This window comes from Trachemys scripta, chromosome 2 (assembly GCF_013100865.1).
Source record: "Trachemys scripta elegans isolate TJP31775 chromosome 2, CAS_Tse_1.0, whole genome shotgun sequence".
NCBI lineage: Eukaryota > Metazoa > Chordata > Testudines > Emydidae > Trachemys > Trachemys scripta.
This window is the reverse complement of record NC_048299.1, coordinates 171,061,760-171,081,500: the sequence shown is the minus strand read 5'-3', so window position 1 is coordinate 171,081,500 and position 19,741 is coordinate 171,061,760. Positions and strand designations below refer to the sequence as shown.

Sequence of the window (19,741 nt, the reverse complement as noted above, 5' to 3'; positions counted from 1 at the left end):
TCCTGACCTTAAAGTCTATGAGTCTATGTTAAAAATCCCACTGATGTTCTAAGTCCAGCAAGTCCCCAATAACAAAGTTAGGATGATGTATTTTATTTTGGCTCATGGCCAGGCAAGTGATACAACTGGACCTGTGTTATTGCAGTTTCCATCTCTGCTGCCTACTAGCTCTGTTCTTGTGGTCTGACAGAATATTGAACCTTGTAGGAAACCTCCCCTTTGTAGCAATTCTGCAGAGGTTTCTAGTGAGTTTCAATACTTTGACAGAGTGGGTGGTGCCAGGTGCACTCACATACTATGTGAGGTGCATTTCAGTGAACCAAAACAAATCTGGTAGGTGTAATGGGCTTATCTTCGTTTTTTTAGGGTTTTGGGGTTTGGCATTGTTTTGGCAGCTTTTTATCACTGCAGGCACAACTGAATATAAACCTGCTGTGATTTCCAGCATTTCTTCCATACGGTGACTCCTACTTTTTCAACAATTTGGAGCATAAATCCCCACTTCTGCAGGCATTTTCATTAACGGAAATACTTAATGCCCCTTTCTCTCTTCTGCCACCTATCGCTAAATGCAGTCATAGATCAAGCTTCAATCACTCCTTGCCTCCCAATAATCCATGTTCAGATTATAACAACATCATGAATGATGAAGGCTCATTATGAACATAGACTTTGATTTTAGCTGCTTGATTGATGCTCACAAAGTCAAGAATTTTAAACGTGGCTGTACTCTGAAAAGCAACTGTGTAAAAATGACGACTTCTTCAGCATATCGTCTCCCCATTTGTATTCAGAGCCTTCTCTGCTGAATATAAAGTCAGACATAAAAGTAATATTTTATCTGGGAGCCTAGCGGATAGAGCACCAATCTGGGAGTCTGGAGATGTGGGCATTCTTCTCAACTCTGCCACTGGTCTGCTGGCAACCTTGGGCAAGTCACTTCACCTCTCTGTGTCTCTAATTCCCTCGTTTACAGACCGAGATAATGACACTTCCTTTTAAAGCATTATATAGGAAGAATAATATTTGATTTTTTAGTGTCGTACATAGAAGAATGAACCAGATTCCATTCCGGCTCACACAGAATCAACAGATATATTTTCCATTTGAAGGACAACTCGTACCAACAACATTGTCTTCTGCTATCCCCTCCATTATACCTGTGCAATTCCACTTAAGGTAATAGGATTGCAGAGGTATAAATGAGGGCATCATTTGTCCTGCAGAATCTTTATTACTGTTTGTGATGTATGGGCCATAAAGAACCTAGCTTGATTTTCAGATTCCATGATAAATGTACATGGCTGGCATTTAGGGGAAAACATATTTTTACTTGTATACTGAATAAATGTATTGTGCAAATCATTGGGATACAATAAATGTGAAGCCTCATGATACCATTTTTATAAAGTCACTTTTCAATGTATTTCTGCACTTTAAATTTCCCCTATGACTTCATAGGGTGAATTACTGCATTTATTTGGTTTACTTTACATTGTGTGTGTGTAATAGACACATTTAGGGCCAGATCCTCAGCTGACGTAAGTTAGTGTAGCTCTATGATGATTTACATCAGCTTGCGAATCTAGCCCTTAGCTTCAGAATACAAACTAAGCCTACCAGGGCATTGCTCAAACGTTCACTACAGTTTCAGCAACATAGCTCTAGCTTACCCCAAACTACCCGAAGTGCCTTAGATCAGTTATTACTTTTTAAAAAAAATCATAAAGAGTAGCCTGAGAGTCTTTGCATTGTTTCTTTTCTTATTATCCATTTTATTGAAACAATTGACCTGTTTTTGTTGCAATACCATCTCTGCTACTTGTTACTCTAGTGTTTTACCAAGAAAAATGCAAAACTAATGTCCTGGAACAGATGCAGTCAGCCAAATTACTTACCAGCAAATCCAAGGAATAATGGGTTAATAATGGACACATTGCTCACATGGCTTCTCGTTTGGAGCTTTATTACTTTCCACCCCCTGGCTGAAGGGTTTTTTAAGGTGGTGGTTTGTTTTTAAAAGGTAACCCTTATGCTCTTTTCCCTAAAGCAAACTTTATATAAATCTCCTAGAAGTTGTATCTGCCAGCACTGTCACTTCACTTGCAAGTTTTCATTAGTAACATCAGCTAAAATATTTTGGGTGCCTGTTTGCACTTGCTTCACACACTTCACATCATGCTTTCCCCCATAAGATATTGAATGAAAAAACATATTTAAGAACTATGCCTCAACTTTCAAAGCACCAGCAAAGGAAAAAAATACACCAAGATTAATGAGTGTTCAAGGATAGTTAGTCTTAATTTAAAGGTTAGTTTGGGACTAATTCAGCTTCTGTTATAGTCAATGTAAAAGCTTCCTTTGACCTTAATGCAAGTTGGTTTATTCTTAAAGCGTAGTAGATAGAGTTCTGAGCTGGGATTCAGAAGAGCTGAATCCTAGCTGTGCCACTGCCCGCTGGGTGACCTTAAGCAAGTCACTGTGCCTCTCTGTACATAAGCTTCCCCATCTGTGTAATGGGGATAATGACCTAAAGTGCTTTGAGAGCTGCTGATGAAAGTGCTATGTAAGAACTAAGTACCATTATTATTAATGTGCTGTGTTTCTGAATTATTCCTTTAGGTTTTGTTGAACATCTTCAGTTCAGAGTACTATATAATAAGCATGAGGAATGAACTGACAGAGTACGGATACTCCTGGCAACTGTTTGAAAAGTTAAATAAGAAAAAGAATTCTGTTTTTCCAGTTTCCAAAAGTGGAAAATATCATCAAAGTCCATGATTAAAATTGGCACCAAATCACTGAAAGCAAATTTTATATATACATACACATGTATGTACATATACACACACACATCTATATATAGTATAGTTATATATATATATAGTTTTATATATATATAACTTTAAAATATTTCAGGTTTTTCTAATTTCCAGAAAGCTCTCCTTTGTTTGATCATGCTTTTTGCAATGTGTGTGTGGGGGGAGGGGGAATGGAAGTAAGGAGGTAGTTAATATTGTCATAGAGTTTAAGGCCAGAAATGACTACTAGATCATCTAGTCTGACCTCATGTATATCACAGGTTACCAACGCCATTTGGAAACCATACACCAAACCCAATAACCTAAATTATAGCTGATAGGAGACTTGACTATTATGTGCCACAGGAAAGGAATAGGAGGGACCGAGGTGCACCAGTGCCCAAGGTCCCTGCAATGGCTGGGAAATGATTAAGTTAGATGTACCCAGATAATCCTGGCAAGTGACCTGCACCCCATGCTGCAGAGGAAAGAGAATTCCACTCCTCCCCCCCTCTCACTGCCAATATGGCCTCGGAAAAAACTACTTCCTGACCCCACATATGATGATCAGTCAGACACTGAGTATGTGGGCAAGGACCAGCCAGCCAAACCCCTGAGAAAGAGAATGCTCAGCGTCACCTCAGAGTACTGGCCCACCAAATCCAGTTTCCCAGCTCTAGCTGTGGCCATCTCTGATGTTTAAGAGGAAGGAGACCAGGAAAAAACACAACCCAGAACACATTGAGGGGGGAATCCCTTTCCGCCCCTGCAGGTGGCCAGAAGAAGCAGCATGAGGTTTTAGGAACATACGACATACACTGGAAATGAGCCCCTGGCCTGCTAAGCCCTGCCCCTTACACAAGCAACCCCCTCATACAATCACACTCATAAATTTGTCAAGCTCTCTCTTAAAATTAATTAAGTTGTTTGCCCCACAACTCTTATTGGGAGGCTGTTCCAGAACATCACTCCTTTGAAGGTTAGAAACCTTCTTCTAATTTCCAGCCTCAATTTGTTCATAGCCAGTTTATAGACATTTGTTCTTGTGCCAACATTATCTTTTAGCTTATATAACTCTTCACACTTCTTGCTTTTTAATCCCTTGATATATTTATAGAAAGCAATCGAGTCCCCTCTCAGCCTTCTTTTTGCTAGGCTAAACAAGTCTAGCTCTTCCAGTCTCTTCTCATAAGATAGGCCCAGGGCTTAATTTGTAATGAAGGAGGTGCTGGGGCTCAAGCAACTTTTTTACTTTCATAACTGATGTGACAATCCCAGAGGTTCTGGGGCTATGAACTGCCAACTCTAGAAGTGCCAGGGCTCAGCCCTGGTAAGCCCTGGCACAAATTAAGCACTGGATAGGTTGTCAACTCCCCTGATCAGCCTTGTATCTCTTCTCTGCACCTGTTTCAGTTTGCATTCATTTTTCTTGAACATAGGTGACCGGAATTGTACCCACTGTTCAAAATGAGGTCTTACCATTGTCTTGTTTAATGGCATTAATACTCCTCTATCACTAGTGAAAATGCCTTGCATGATACATTCTAGGACTGCATTTGCCCTTTTTTGCAGCCGCATCACACTGGTGGCTCCATAGTTATCCCATGATAGACCAACACACTCAGGTTTCTCTTCTCTTCTGTCACTTCCAACTGATGAGTGCTCAGCTTGTAGCAGAGATTCTTATTATTAGACCTTAACTGCATGTTAACTGCATTAATATAACTTTGTACTATTGAATTTCATCCTACTTGTATTACTTGAGTCTTCAAGGTCATCCAGATTGTCCTGAATAATATTCCGGTCCTCCTCTGTCTTGGCAGTGACTCCCAACTTCGTATCATCAGCAAATTTCTTTAGCCCACTCCTGCTTTTTGTCCTAAGGTTAATAAAAATATTGAATAAGTTTGATCCCAAGACCTTAAGGAACAACACAAGTAACATCTCTCCAGCCAATAGTGCACCTTTCAGAACAACCAGTTGCCCTCTCTCCTTTAGCCGGTTCCTTATCCACCTTACAATTCTTGTACTAATCCCCATCTTCTCTACTTTAACTAATCATTTCTATGGTACCATGTGGTACCATGTCAAATGTTTTACTAAAGGCCAGGTATATTAGGATCTATTGAATTTCCTTTTCTAAAAAAAAAAAATCAGTTATTTTCTCCAAGAAGGAAATCAGGGTACTGTGGCATGATTTACCTAGGTAAACCCATGCTGCAATCCATCCCCTCGTCAAAGTCATTCTGGTTATAGTGGGGAAAAATTATCAAAGAGAGAGATTTTTTTAGTGTTTCCTAAAGTTGCTCTGAATCTGGATTCATCTGAACTCCTCTGGAAGTTTGTGCACAGCTGGATCCCTCAGCTGAGAATGCCTTGTTCCCAGTGCTCATGTGCTTCATTTTGGGTTCTGTGATCTTCATCATCCTAAAGGAATGTATCTGTCTTGTTGATTCCTGGGTGGGGATGTGGTCCCTAATGTAGCTGAGAATTGAGCCATTAATTGCTTTGAGCATTAGGACCCAGGACTAAAAATGGTAATTGAAGTGAACTGAGAACCAGTGGAGGGACCAGAGAACAGGGTGGATATACTCACAGTGGTCTAAATCCTAGAGGAGTCAGGCATTTGTCCCAGCTGGAGTCTTTGTACATTCAGCCTTAGTGAATTACAGTTATTCAGTTTGGAGGTAATGAATTCATGGGTCACTGTAGAAGTAGGAATCACTGTGACACTAGATGCCTTTAATGAAGGGGATGGAGAGGTTAGGGTGACCAGATAGCAAGTGTGAAAAATCGGGACAGAGGGTGGGGGGTAATAGGCACCCATGTAAGAAAAAGCCCCAAATATCGGGACTGTCCCTATAAAATCGGGACATCTGGTCACCCTAGGAGAGGTAGACATAAGTGTCTTGACTAGTTCTTCAAAGCATTTCCCATCGCCTACCAGCATCACTTTGGTCTTGCTTAGGTTGAGTTTGAGTCAGCTACTCTTCGTTCAGGAATTGATTTCCTGTAGGCTTTGTGACACCTTAATCCTTTCTTCTGATATTTTCATTATGGAGACTATCTGGCATGAAATTTCTTTGCTAACCCTGAATGGACCACTCTTTTCAATCCTCATAAGTTTCAGTGTCTTCTGATGTCCATGTTGGGTAAGTCTTTGACAATGGTCATTGTGAATTAACTAAGCCTAAATTCTTTTGATAAGTTTTAGGAAACCATATAGAAATTTTTGTGTTTCACAGAATAAGAGCCAAGTCTTGTTTCCTTAAAATAAAAATTAAACCAAAGAACACTGGCAGTTTGATTTTTTTGAATCATACATCTTTACAAAGTAATGGTATGGGGGTTAACAGCCTTGAGGCATTTTATAAAGAGAGTATGGAACATTGCATCTCTAGACTGGCTGGTTCAAATATAGCCTAACTTGATAAAATGACCTAACGTGGTCATTACTATTTGATGACTCTTTGGTGGTTTATTTGACATGAACTGGTGGTCTCAATTCACTTTTTAGTGGAAAATACACACCTGCTTCTGGCACTAACTGTATCGCTCAGCAAAGAGGTTAAGAACAGCATGGACATGAAGATTGCATATTTCCCCCTAGAGGTGATCCTTCCAGGACATGGATTTGTGACATTGGTAGCGCAGAACTGAAAGCTTGAAATGCTTCTGATTATTCAATGGAAGATCAGAAAATTACTTTGAATTTAGCTGTCAATATATCATTCTTCATATGCAGTAAATTGTATCTATCTATCTATCTATCTATAAAAACCATGGGACAGATTCTGCACCCTTGCCCTCCTTAAAGAATACCTTATTCCTCAATTTCAATGGGGCTACTCAAGTTGTAAAGTGCTGCATAAAGTAAGTAAGTGTGGTATAATATAGCCTTCAGATTTTAGAGCACATAAAATATAATGGGTTTTTTTATATAATTTCAAAGTCAATCATGTGTCTGATCTAACTGACATAATTGTGACTTCTTTCTTTCTTTCTTTCTTTCTTTCTTTCTTTCTTTCTTTCTTTCTTTCTTTCTTTCTTTCTTTCTTTCTTTCTTTCTCACTGAGAGCTAGATTGTGAATCCATTATTTATACTGATGAGCACTTATTCACATGAATAGGTCTGTAAGCTATCTGTGTGAGTAAGTGGTCAGCATATGAGGTAGGGGTTCATAATTTGACTCCAATTAGTGGTGTGGTAAATACAGATCTGTAGCATAGAATGTTGTGCAAATTTTGAGAGTGGTCTGCACTTGTGCTTACTAAATGGCCAAAACCTTCAGAAGCCCTGGTAGGTCAAACTACCAGCCATGTAGGAATTGCATGTATGACCCTAACAGCTACCCTTTGCCTCTCTGTAAATTTTTAGTGATGTGTGCACATTATAGCTTTCCTTATAACCCATAAATCGATTTCTGTGGTACATATAACATGGGCAGTGTCAGAGGCCACTTTTTGTCTTTGGATGGTCATGCCATTCCTATATAACCAAGCAAGAGAATAGAAGAAAGCTGAGATGGCGCTAATGAAACTGTACAATGCTGAAACAATTAAAAATATTATTTTAAAGGTGAGCAAGAGAAGGGTTATGCAACTGAGAGATGAAGGCCATGTCCATTTAAGGAATTAATTTTCAGGAAGAGGAAACTCTCCTGTAAAATATGACTATTGCTTCTCAAGGTTTGATTTGGATTTTATTTAGGGATGGGTGATCCACCAGTGCAAAAAATATAGAAAATCCTCCCAATCCTCAAGCCTCAGCCCATTTCTGGAACCAAATCTGAGCTGAACCTTTTAGAAATGTTGGCCATTATTTTATACTTCTGTTTCCAAACAGGCTTACCATGACAGAATTGCAATTGAAGTATTTCCTGCCTGATCAGAAAAAGGAGGAACCAAAATATCATGAGAAAATCTGTTTTCATAAGATTATTAGCTATACTTTGCAGACTCAGGATGCCTGGGTAGGTGTGGAAGAATATCTACAGTTTAGGTGCCTATTCAAATCAAAACCAAATTCAAAATCTTTTGAGGTTTTTCCCATTTCTAATTGTAATTGTAGTCCATATGGAGAAGAGGGCACGTAAAATAAAATAGCAGTAAAAAACTTTAAAGAGAAGATAAAAGTGCACAGTGCAACTATTGCTGTTACTTGTTCTCCAGTCATATGATAGACTTAAAAAAAGCCCAGCATATTTTATTCCACAAAAAGATCTTTATGTTTTTGAACTTTTGAAGGACTACATCAATACAATTGATGGTAAGAGCATAATGACCTCATACTTGGTTCTGGAGCTGTGCATCTGAGCTGCTTAGTCATTTAAATCAATGGAGTTAAGCATAGCAGTTAGAAGTTTCAAAAGGTCAAAGAAGCGACTGTCTTTTCAGTTTTGAATCAGCTGAGATTTTCCAGTTTCTTGAAAACATAATGCCAAGCCTGCATCTACGCTTCTGATTTCTTTCTTTTTTTCCTTTGAAGAGTCATAGTAATTAACTAAAGGGCAGATCACACCACATTGACTAGTAGAGTATGATATAGTGTAACTTACTTTCTGTCTTCTCTTTCACATGACAGCTAGTTTCAAAAGGACTTTTAGTCCATTAAATTATTGAAATTTTTAGACTGAAGCACCAGCCAGCACTTTCTTACCCCAAACACTAAACTTCACTTATTAAATTGAAATAAATATGTATGACAGTTCTGGTATCGATTTATCAGAAAGAAAATTATTGATAATTAATTCGTGGAGAGTAATTAGTAAGCGAATAAAAGAAAAGCAAAAGCAAAAGGCTAGAGAAAATTGCTTTATTTATTTTTTTGTTTTTGTTAAAAAAACTGGTAATATGATTTTGAATGGATAACATCAATCCCATTATGCAGATTACATCTGAACTTTAATTATGTGAAATGAACTAATTAAGAAAAACTTTCCAAGGTCTCTCTCTGTGAAATGAATTTTGGCTCCTATTGCAGCGTTTTTAAGTCTGTTTGCTTTTACTAAAATGCCTGCTTCTGCAGCAAAATTATGAGGAATAAAAAATAAAATCAAAATACTGGCTTGATTAAAGCTGGTGTGGCAGTTTAATATGGGATCCATTATCTCTCTGAGGGAATATATCTTGCATTTGTGGGGGATGGCGCAGATAACATAAAATATTTTTTCCATCTGTGACCTCTCTGAGCCTATGTTTTCCTGTTGTGTGTGTAAGAGAAAGGAACAGACACAATTCACAGTGTGAATGTACAACATAAAGTAAAAGTTTCCCTTTGTTTTTTGTATATATGTATATCCAATATGGCAAGTACATTATTTTTGGATCTAGATGTAGTGATCAGTCAAAAGTAATGATAAAAGTGTGGTTGCCCAAATTTATCCATACAGCAGGTTTCCACTGTAACTACCTTTCATGAACAGTTATTCATTATGCATCCCAGAATGACTCTGGTTTGTTTTGCTTCTGTGCATTTCCAGTTGCCATTCTACCGTTGAAGTGAGAGTGTCCAGAAGGATCATTGAGCATTTCCATTTCGGGGTGTATGGAGTCTTTTCAGAACTGGGATTGGTGCAATGGCGTTCTTGGGACTTCTGGTTCATTATGCTGCTGGTAGTTTTACTCTGGTTTGTGCGGCTTTATCTGCATTATTGTAGTCAATGGCTCGTTCTTCAAGCCATCTCAGTTCCTGTTGCAAAGTGAGTTCCATTTCCTTCCCTTACTGTTAGATATTTGTACCAACAACTAAATGCATGGACTTTAAACAAGAAACTCCCTTCACATTAAGATGAGAATTGGCAGATCAGGCCTGTGCTTCAAAGTTTGGATCCAAATCCAGCTCTGAACTTCCAAGAAGTTCAGGAGGGTGAGGATATGAAGTCTAGTTTGGGTGAATCTCTAATGAGATCATGCCCTAATAGTGCAAGTGATTCTAAAAGGAAAGACAAAATTGTTGGGGCTTTATAAATATTGTACATTATATGTGTACTTGTGTGTATATATATCCCCCTGCCACCCACTATATATTTTTATATACAATATTTTATTGTAAGAAACATTTATCATTTTGGACTAAAAAAACCACAAAAGAAAAAATTGAGAAGTATTGTATTCACAATTTGATTGTATTTTAAAGTACCTTATGCATACAATATTTTTCAAGTAATCTAAGTTTGATACAGCCCCTTTACTGAGAAGAGCAAAGAATGCTGCTTCTGCGAAATGAATGAATTTGAATAATTGAACCTAACTTTAACAAAGGTAGTCTTCTATGCCACTATCCTTTGGAAAAACGTGAACTCAGTAAAAGTGATTCCGCTGAGGCTGTAGGTAGACAGAGAGAGAAATATTTATTTTAAAAAATAATGTTACGGAATGTGGATTATGAGAGAAATGAGTATATATGTAGGGAGGTCAGTTAAAGAGGATCCAAATGACATTCAGGCTGTCCCAGGTGGAATTTCCATTGCTTTTGATAAATTAAGTACAAATATAAACACGGGTGTGAAAATATTACCCAGTTGATATGTTTAATTTTAAGTACAGTAAATAAAACGTTCTTCAGAGATTTCCAGGAGAACTATTACAATATTTGCAAAAGGAACGAGGAGTACTTGTGGCACCTTAGAGACTAACACTCTAAGCTTATTTGAGCATAAGCTTTTGTGGGCTAAAACCCACTTCATCAGATGCATGCAGTGAAAAATGCATCCGATGAAGTGGGTTTTAGTCTCTAAGGTGCCACAAGTACTCCTCGTTCTTTTTGCTGATACAGACTAACACGGCTGCTACTCTGAAACCTATTACAATATTTGTTTCTTTCCAGAAAATTTAGGGGGAACAACTCTGCACTGGCAAGGGATAGACTAGATGACAGCAGCAGTGCTCATGCAGGTTCCCTGTATGTTATTGGTTCCTGTGGGTGGAAAATGAAGCCTTCATGTTTGCTGCGGATCTATCCGGATCAACTGTCTAGGGGGTTGGGAAGTAATTTTCCTACAGGGCAAGACTGTATTGAGGGTTTTTCTTCTTCCTCACAGCACCATGAAGGCCTGGTGTGATGAGCTAGGAGACAATAATGTGGCCGGTTCCTGGAATAAATCTGATCATGGGACCTAGGAGGGTTCTGGCCAACATTTGGTATTGCTGGGGTGGTGGTGGAAGTCTCTTAGGTCTATTACAAATCAAGGTTCCCTTTGTCTCTATCCTCATTTCCTCACTTAAGATGGGGGAGATTTCAGTAGCTGCTTGGATGCAAGGTGACCTAGGGAGGCCAGTTAGCAGACCTGTAATCAGTAGTGCTGCTCACACGTCAGCTGAAGGTCCTGGTCAATGAGACAAAGGAGGAAACAGAAATTGACAGCTGGTTGTAGGGGCCAGTCATACCCATACAATCAATATCACAACTATATCAGTCAGCCACCCAGATTAATGCCAACATTTTAAAACCAGGGTGCCCAAAGTTAGGCCCCATAAGCTATATTTAGGCACCTGAATACAAGAGGCTATATTTCAGAAGAGCTGAGGACCCACTTATCCCTACAAAGTCAGTGGTAACCCCAGGGACTCAGCTCCTTTTTTATGTGCCTAACTTGGATGCAGGAGCATAACATTAGGCACCCTCGTTCGAAAATGTTGGCTTGAATCTCAGCACACTTACGTAATCAACAATACATAAGAGATTGTCAGGGTGTGTCTTCTGCAGTGAGCAACATTGTGTCCGTTCATTTCCTTTAATAGAAGTGCGGGCTTCTCAAAACACTATTGAGCATGGTGGCACACTTTTAGTTGGCACCTCTGTACTGGTTCAGGAAGCTGTGGGTTTTGTGACATCACATACCTGTCTGTTTGGGGGACTGCTTATGTTTTTCTAAGAGAGGGTTGGGTCTGTGGATTGTGCTCATAGTGGTCCATCTGACTGATAGTGTGTGTGGGAGGGAGGAAGGCTGGCTGCAGTAGCTAATACATCCCCTCAGCCTGTCCTAACCATTTCCAAAGACCTGTACACCTCAGCTTGCCTAAAAGTGAATTGGGGATATGGGATATGGAGAAATATTACTTTCCTTGGTAGTTTCACCACACTGTGTGGTCAGATAGTCCATTTTCTTTGCATATGGTATGGGATTTGGGCCAAGTTAGGAATTTAGCCTAAGGATACTCAAACAGTGGGTACTATTATTATCACACACTGGATCATGATTATTCTGGGGATCTAATAGTTACATGGGCAATTATTATGCAAATTAATTATTTTTTAATGTTTAGCATGGTATATCCAGCTATACAGGTCACCTCACCAAGGCATTTTTGCTTTGCTTATTTCCAGGTTCCAGCTCTTCCCTCACACTGTGGAACTCTGCTATCAGAATTCTTTGCTGCTTACCAGAGAAGAGTTGGCCATGGTTGTGGTGGGACCTCTAACCTTGAACGCAGTGATGCTTCTTATGGTTCTGATCAGATGGGGCTGTCAGCAACTGTTTGACTCATTCCCTTCCTTCTTGTCAAAGTTTATCATGGCTATGGGACTCTGGACAGTGCTAGACCCCTTGGCAGTGTTTGTAGTGGATGCATTCCTGGGGGTAAGTCACTTAAAATAACTTGGACATGAGTCCTTGGCGTAGAAGATTATTTTATTCAGTGAATGATGTGAAATTCCACCCCTGGCAACGGCATATGAAAGTTAAAAATAAATGCAATAATTTTGTTATTACTTTTTTAGTAACAGCATTCTCATCTGATGGATACCCTCTGTTGTTTCTGAGTAAAATTAAGAGTACTGTACTAACAAACATATGGATAAAATAAAGAGTCTAGTGCTGGAATGATTGCATCTGCTTTGGAAAGGATTGCTATAGATGATATATGAGATGTGTTAATGAGTGGTCCTAATTACAAGCATTTCATATTTTTCTAAGCAATGAAACAGATATTAAAATCTAATGAAAATAGTATTCTGTTCTCCTTTTCACTTGAAAGTCTAACATTTAAAATAATTTTGGTGGCCTCTTTTGAGGATTTCAAAGTGTTTTAGAAAAGTCCAATTTAGATGGGGGCATTGAGGCTTAAATTTCTTTTCCCAGGTTATTCAGAAATCCACTATGAGGGAGGGAACTAAGTCTCCTGACTTCTACCACCCTAGATTTCTAACCACTAGACGATGCTGCCTCTTGAAAACATCCTATTTAAATATTTCTTTCCCTTGTAGTACTGTCTATGAAAATACTGGTTTGTGGGAAGTTTAATTTGCGCTATCATGGAGATGGTTTAGCTAATAAGCTGTATTTTAGTATGTAGCAATGTACTGGAGTTACACTGAGATATCTCTATCTTTTTGTGAATGGTATAAAATATGGACAGAGCTCAGTTCTAATTGTGATTTCCCTGATGTGGCAATTCTTCACTGGGAAGGAAGGGGATGCTTTCTCAATTTTGGAATTAGCAATACTTCAGAGAAGGCTCTTTTTCTATACCGAATGTACACAGAAAATTTAGAATGACAGCTTAAGTCTGCCTTGTTGTACTCAGGCTTGTACTAAGGAAAATTTATAAGGAGAATCTCTTCTCCTCCCCTATCACATGTATTTAGGAGCCAGGTAAACTAATGCTTTTAGTACAACCTGAACACAAGGGGAGGTTGGCTAGCCTTATGGTGAAAGGCTACCCCTGGACATAGGCCCACATTTTCAAAATTTCATGCTAAAAATTAACCTCCAAAAGAAAAAAGTGGCCTGATTTTCAGAGGTGCTGCACATCTGTGATTCCCACTGGCTCAAGTTACTTTTTGTGTCCCCAATTCAGCAAAACCTTTAAGCACATGTTTCCCATGGAAGTTAATGGAAGTTAGGTAGTCAGCAAACGTTAAGCACATACCTAAGTGTTTTGTTGAATAGGAATAGACTTTTGAATCAGGGTCTGTAATATTAATAATAATGTTAATTTGGCATTTTCTTTTTTTGTATAGCCATAGCCAACCTTTCTTCCTTAAAAGGGCCCGATATTCCTCCTCTAGTAGCCAATGGGAGTTTGGCCATTGACTTCAATGGAGCAGCTTTGGTCCTAGCCAGACTGGATTCGTTAACAATACATGTCAACCAAAACACCAGGGCTCCTGCTGCTGGTCAGAGAGAAACTTGAAATATGGATAATGTAATTAAGTTTTTCATTATAATATTGATCAGACTCCAATTGAGAAGTTCTGAATGCATATTTCTCGCTGTACTTCATACTGAAAATTTGGCAATATTATCTACCAGGATTATCTTCACGAGGAACCCATAAATTTGTATTCCCTCTGGCACTATTTCACATTTACTTGCCAATCAATTTATCTGAGATCAAGCATTTTCAAAGTGTTATATTGTGGCAATGTAACCTGAGTCGCTTTAATGTTATAGTATCTTTTAATATTCTAAATAGATTTAGTGCTTATGAAAGATGACCAATTGATAGCCTTGGAGATGAGGGTTTCTTGTTTACTAATATATTTGTTTATTATTATTAAAGGAAAACTCCACAATAGTTGACAGTATAAGATTTTGAGTTATTTTTTAAAAAGCCACAGTTAAGAGAGGATGTTAGATGTGCAATTAAACCCTGATTCTGCAATCATATGCTACCAGGCAGTGTGGATAGATGTTCCAGTGGTTAGGGCCCTAGCCAGGGCTTCAGAGAACTGGGTTCAAGTCCTTGCTCTACCACAGGCTTCCTGTGTGACCTTGGACAAGTCATTTAGCTACTTGGTGCTTTAATTCCCCATCTGTAAGAAGAGGACAAAAGCTCTTCCTTACCTCACAGGGGAATCATGAGAATAAACATATTAAAAACTATGAGGTGCTCAGATAGTATAGTGATCAGGGGCCAGGCCATATTAGTACTATGCATAGATATAGTGCTTACTATCATGACTACTACCATTGAAAACCATAACAAGTACTGGTCAGTAGTAAGAATTTCTTGGATCAGGCCATTCAAGAATTCAGTAGATTTGAGATAATGCAGTTCGTGATTTGGTGGGGGGAGAGAACAGGGGAAAAGTGCAAGGAGTCCATTTTTTGTATGGCCCATGCAGGTCTTGATGTAATGGCAGCGAACCCCCAGGGTGTACATACACACCAAAGGCAGTAAGGAGGAGAGGTGGGAGTATGGTTCCAACTAGCCTTGGGGTCAACCCACAGAGCAGGCCACTTGTCTCAGGGGGAGCAGGCTTTTGCATCCTAAAGGTAACAAAGTAACATTACTGGAAGGTAAAGGAAATGTAAATGCCATACCTTTTATTGGAAGGTGTTCCAAGTGTCCTTTTGACAGGCAATAATATGATTCAACATGGCCATCTAGGACTTTGTCACTATATCACACATCAAAGAACTGATGGAAAGGAGGATTTCCTTTAGCTGTTAGCAATATAAGGCCTATGATACACAGATGAGCAGATCTGATTCTATCCAGCAGATGGCAGTAGTACATCAATACCTTAGTATGTTCATTACAATTAGAGAGAGTTGAAAAACAGGCAAAAAATTCACTAACGGTTTTGGAAATGTTCCCCTTGTTTTATCAAAAGTATAATGTAACACATTGATACAAAACATCTTTGTGAATTGTCACTGAAATGCGCAAATCAGCTTAATCCCAATAAAATGACAAATTTTAATCTATGCAAATATGATCCCATTTGCATCTCCTTCCCTATGCTAAAGATTTTGGTACCTTTTATTGTCAGCTGAATGATCCTTCACGTCCTTATCAAGGTTTAGTTTTATACAAACGAGTTGAATTTTCATTACTGTTAATAATATAATACAGTGTAATAGTCAGATAGCTTTTGTTATATCTTTGCTTTTCATGAACAACTGTTAACAATAGTAACTGCAGTTATCAATGTATACAGTTATGAGGTGTTCTCAGGTACTTCAGTCTTGGGAGACATATAAGTGTCAGGAAAGCCAGTTATTGGGTGATTTTGGTTTCACTGTTTCTGAATATCTTCCCTCAAAGAAATTACTAAATAAGGGGTCCATGGAATAAAATAAATTGCGTGTGTGTCAGTTCTGCAATTAAACACTGACTGTCATGGTTTCCCAAATTCTGTTTTTTGGTTATTGGAAATATGGTAGCTTCCATTTTCTCGCTAAGGGATTTCATGCAGACATAGTAATGCATGTACATAATTTCATATATTGCTTCATAAGGGGATCTTAGGAATTTGTCTATTTGGACTGAATAGGGTCAACCCCTTTGGGCAAAAAGCTTTGCAAACCCCTGCTGTCGACTGCTGTTGATCTAATTGTAGTTGCTTCCTCTGTTTTTCCCACCTCATTGGGTCTCAGTGAAGCTCTGTGAATCTACCTCCCTCTTTGACTGATGGTATTGTTTAGAGAAGCTGTGCTAGGTGACAGCTAGCAAGACATATGCACATTCTGATACTTCAGTCTGGCACTTCATACAATTTACCTTTGTTTTCGAAAAGTAGCAACCAATGATGACTTGATTTGAAAATGAGACTGGAGGCAAACCAGTCTCAAAAGTGTGCACTCTCAAAATGATATACAGACTACTTGCTGTATCTGGTAGGGACCAGTGTTTTTTCTTGTAATATAGGTCAATATTAGACTCACCTCTTTGGAATCATGCCCTGTCACAAGGGTCTTATGCCCATTCAGTATTCTTGAAAAGTTACTCCATAAATTTTTTTAATATTATTCATTGCAGAAATTAAACTCATGTTATGTCTTGAAAATACGGTGGATCTCCTCCATACTCATCTTAATTTTTTTCCTGCAATGAGTTCATTAAATCCACATCTGGTACTTTGCAAATAAAGCATGGATTTTGCTCCATGAATTACCTGTCGAAGGCTAGATTTTGGCTGCATTAAAACAAGCAAAGAAATAGAGAATACAAGTTAGCCAACCATGTACTGGTAATTCTTTTCTAATTCTACATAAGAGATTTCGAGTTATGTACCCTGAAAATTAAATTAAAATCCTTATGTTAAAGACGTGTTCATTCTTCTGTGTGTAGGGCTTTATATGAATGAGTCATATGAATGGATTCACTGAGTTTTCCATTTCCTTACTTTGATTATTTTTCTTTTTACATGTCAGCGACTTACCTATAGAGCAGAGAAGCCCATTGCTGATGCTGCAAAGCTCTACTGGCTCTTCTCAAGAACAGAGCAATCGGGAATTCCTGGCGCACTGATTACAATGATGCTTTACACAATTTTGTTCATTATTTCATCTACAGTATTGTCCCTCTACTTTCTAAGGTAAGCCCGTCTTACTTTTACCAATGTCATTTCTGTGCTTAAGTCTTCATGTTTCACTGGTATCTCATCCTATAAGATGTTAGGTGATGTCAGAACAGGCATATAAATAATATGTGATCATGTGTAGCGGTTCCACCTGGTCACAATCAGGGGTTGACTCCAGCACAACTTCCATAGCATGGGTTCTCAAAGGAAGACAATGAGATAGAGAACTAGAAGCCCATCACGTTCTCAGCAGGGAGACATTAATTAACTTATGTACAGTTACTTGATTTTGGGTTAAATTTTTCTAAAGCATCTAAGTTAAGCCTAACTTGCCTTGACTTTCGAAATCCTATTGAGATGCTTTTGAAGATTTTACCTTTGGACTTCCAGGAAGGGAGTGTGTCAGGGATGGGGCAAGCCAAGAAAGCAAAGGGTAGGGTAGAGTACACAGTGTTCTCCCTGATCCTTGGCTGCTCTATGTTTTGCCTAGGGTTATTGCAGCCCCAGGCCAGCACAAGATCATGAAATCAGCATCTGGCCCATTGCCTGGATCTGGCCCATTGCCTGGATCATCTTGCTCCAGCTAGTCTGGCCATGGTTTTGTGCATTATAAATGTAAATGGTCTCCACTCATCTCCAGCATGATTGTTCTTCAGCCACTATTCCTGCCATCTTTCTGGCAGGTATCATTATCTATACAAGCATCATTGATGTGGACACAGCAGGAAAATGAGGACAGACACATGCATGGAATTAAGAAGCAGGCAGCAACTTTTATTAAACTTTAACGCAGAGGAGGGGGCACTACCTGCCCATCACCCATACTTTTCTACACCAGGCGTTTAAGTGGTTCCAGTGCAGAGGTTACAGGACTCCTTACCATATAACCCATAACTAGTGCAAGGGTTACAGGGTTTCTTACCATATAATCCATAACGCAAAGTAGGCTCTCCACAGCCTACCTGCCAAGGGGACAGAGGATGCAGAAGGGTGGGGACCTCATCCCACGGGGGCCACAAGTTCTGAACTTGGCCTGCAAGTCTATCTCATGAGCCCAAGGCCCATCACCAAAATCCCAGGTCTCTTACCTCTGGGAACTGCTCATTTTATTCTCTTAACAGCATGGGAAACCAGATGCAAGTTGCAACAAATAAACCACTCTACCCAGTACCTCCATTAGGTTCTAAACACATTCCTACTTAACCCACTGTAGTTTGAAGGTGCTGCAAGGAAGGCAAAAAACCTCCCTGCTCCGCCACCAATTTGCCCAAGGGAGAAAAAAATTCTTCCCAACCCCTAAATGGGTGATCGAATAGACCTGCAGCATGTGTCAGGCTGAGTTCCCTTTCCTAATTAAGGTGGATAGGGTGGGTGGCTGGAACGGATCTAAAAGAAGATCCACATGGCCCCCATGCCAGATTAAATCCTAGGAGCTGGGAAATGCTGGCCAATCAGCACCCCCCTCCTCCAATGTGTGCCAGAGACTCATGGGGAGAGGAGCTTCCTGTGGTCCCTTAGTGAGTTTCTCCCTCCCTTGCTGCTGGGACTTTCCCCCTTTTACCACTGGCCCTACTTCAAAGCAGGTTTTGATTTACTTGTTGGGCTGAATGATTTTCTTTTTTGTTTCTGAGTATGGGAGGCAGGTGAACCCCCCTTTGGAGAGGCTAGCCTGCCCTTGCCTGCCCCTCCTAGACCCCGAGTCTTCCCCCTATGGCTGGAGGAGCCCCAGCCTGTCCACCTCATTCGGCCCCTCTGAACACTGGGCTGGCCTCAGCGTCAGGCCGAGCCACCAGCCCCCAAGCGTCGGGCCGACTGGCCCGACACCCCCCCGCCCAACACAGTGGTTGTCCCCAGCACTGCCCTGGGCCGCTGGCAGGCCTGAGCTCAGGGCCGCTGACTGGAGCTAATTCCCCAGTATCCTACTTCAGGTAGAGAGGGAGGGTGGGGCCTCAGGACACAACATTGGCAGGGACACAGCCTGGGTTAGGGGAGGCTTAGCCTGCCCTGGCCTATGATACCTGCTGCCCATGTTTCTGAGCAACTCTCTCTATATAGCAATAAAAATTTTCAGTGATATACATCGGATGATGGCACATACACATAAATGCTGTGGATGAAGGCACGAAATTCTAGCAGTTTTAAGAATCAGAATGATCAGTATACTGTTTGCGTCTGACCTAGCCATTCCTCTGTCTACCTCTTTCCAGAAACTCCATTGTAGCAGACAGAACAAGATAAATGGCAATCTAAATTTCTGCAAAGTATTTCAAAGCTTCTACATTCCTGGAAGCTGTACACAACTCCAATGTACTGGTAGTCTAGTTAATTAGTTTTTGAGATGTTAATGCCTTCTTAATCATTGACTTAATAGTTTTGAATAGCTTCATAAGTTTTAGCTGCTGTCGTTTATTACTCAGGAAAATTAATTTAAATTAAAACATTTGTAAGGCAGGTTTTTATGAGAATATTATGAACATCTTCATTGTCTGGGGAACAGGTGCAAGATCATCAAAGATTCTTTCCCTTCTGGATCAATCTTCCCATAATGTTTTCCAATAAACGGGAGGGGAAAACTTAACTGGGAAAAAAAAAGCTTCTTTGGATAACATATTTTTAAAATTATTCATAACACAATAATAAAGCAAAGGAAGGATAATAAAACTTCTTATGCTGCATATGATCTTCA

General features: G+C 39.6%; 1 protein-coding gene across 1 annotated transcript in view; it reads left to right on the top strand.

Moving 5' to 3' along the window:
- OFCC1 (orofacial cleft 1 candidate 1) overlaps positions 1-19,741 on the top strand; it is a 249,983-nt gene that overhangs the window by 137,072 nt on the left and 93,170 nt on the right. The window contains exons 18-20 of the mRNA XM_034759559.1: positions 9,284-9,502; positions 12,130-12,382; positions 16,907-17,070. Of these exons, the coding sequence (XP_034615450.1) occupies positions 9,284-9,502; positions 12,130-12,382; positions 16,907-17,070 (636 nt within the window). The remainder of the gene's footprint in view (positions 1-9,283; positions 9,503-12,129; positions 12,383-16,906; positions 17,071-19,741) is intronic.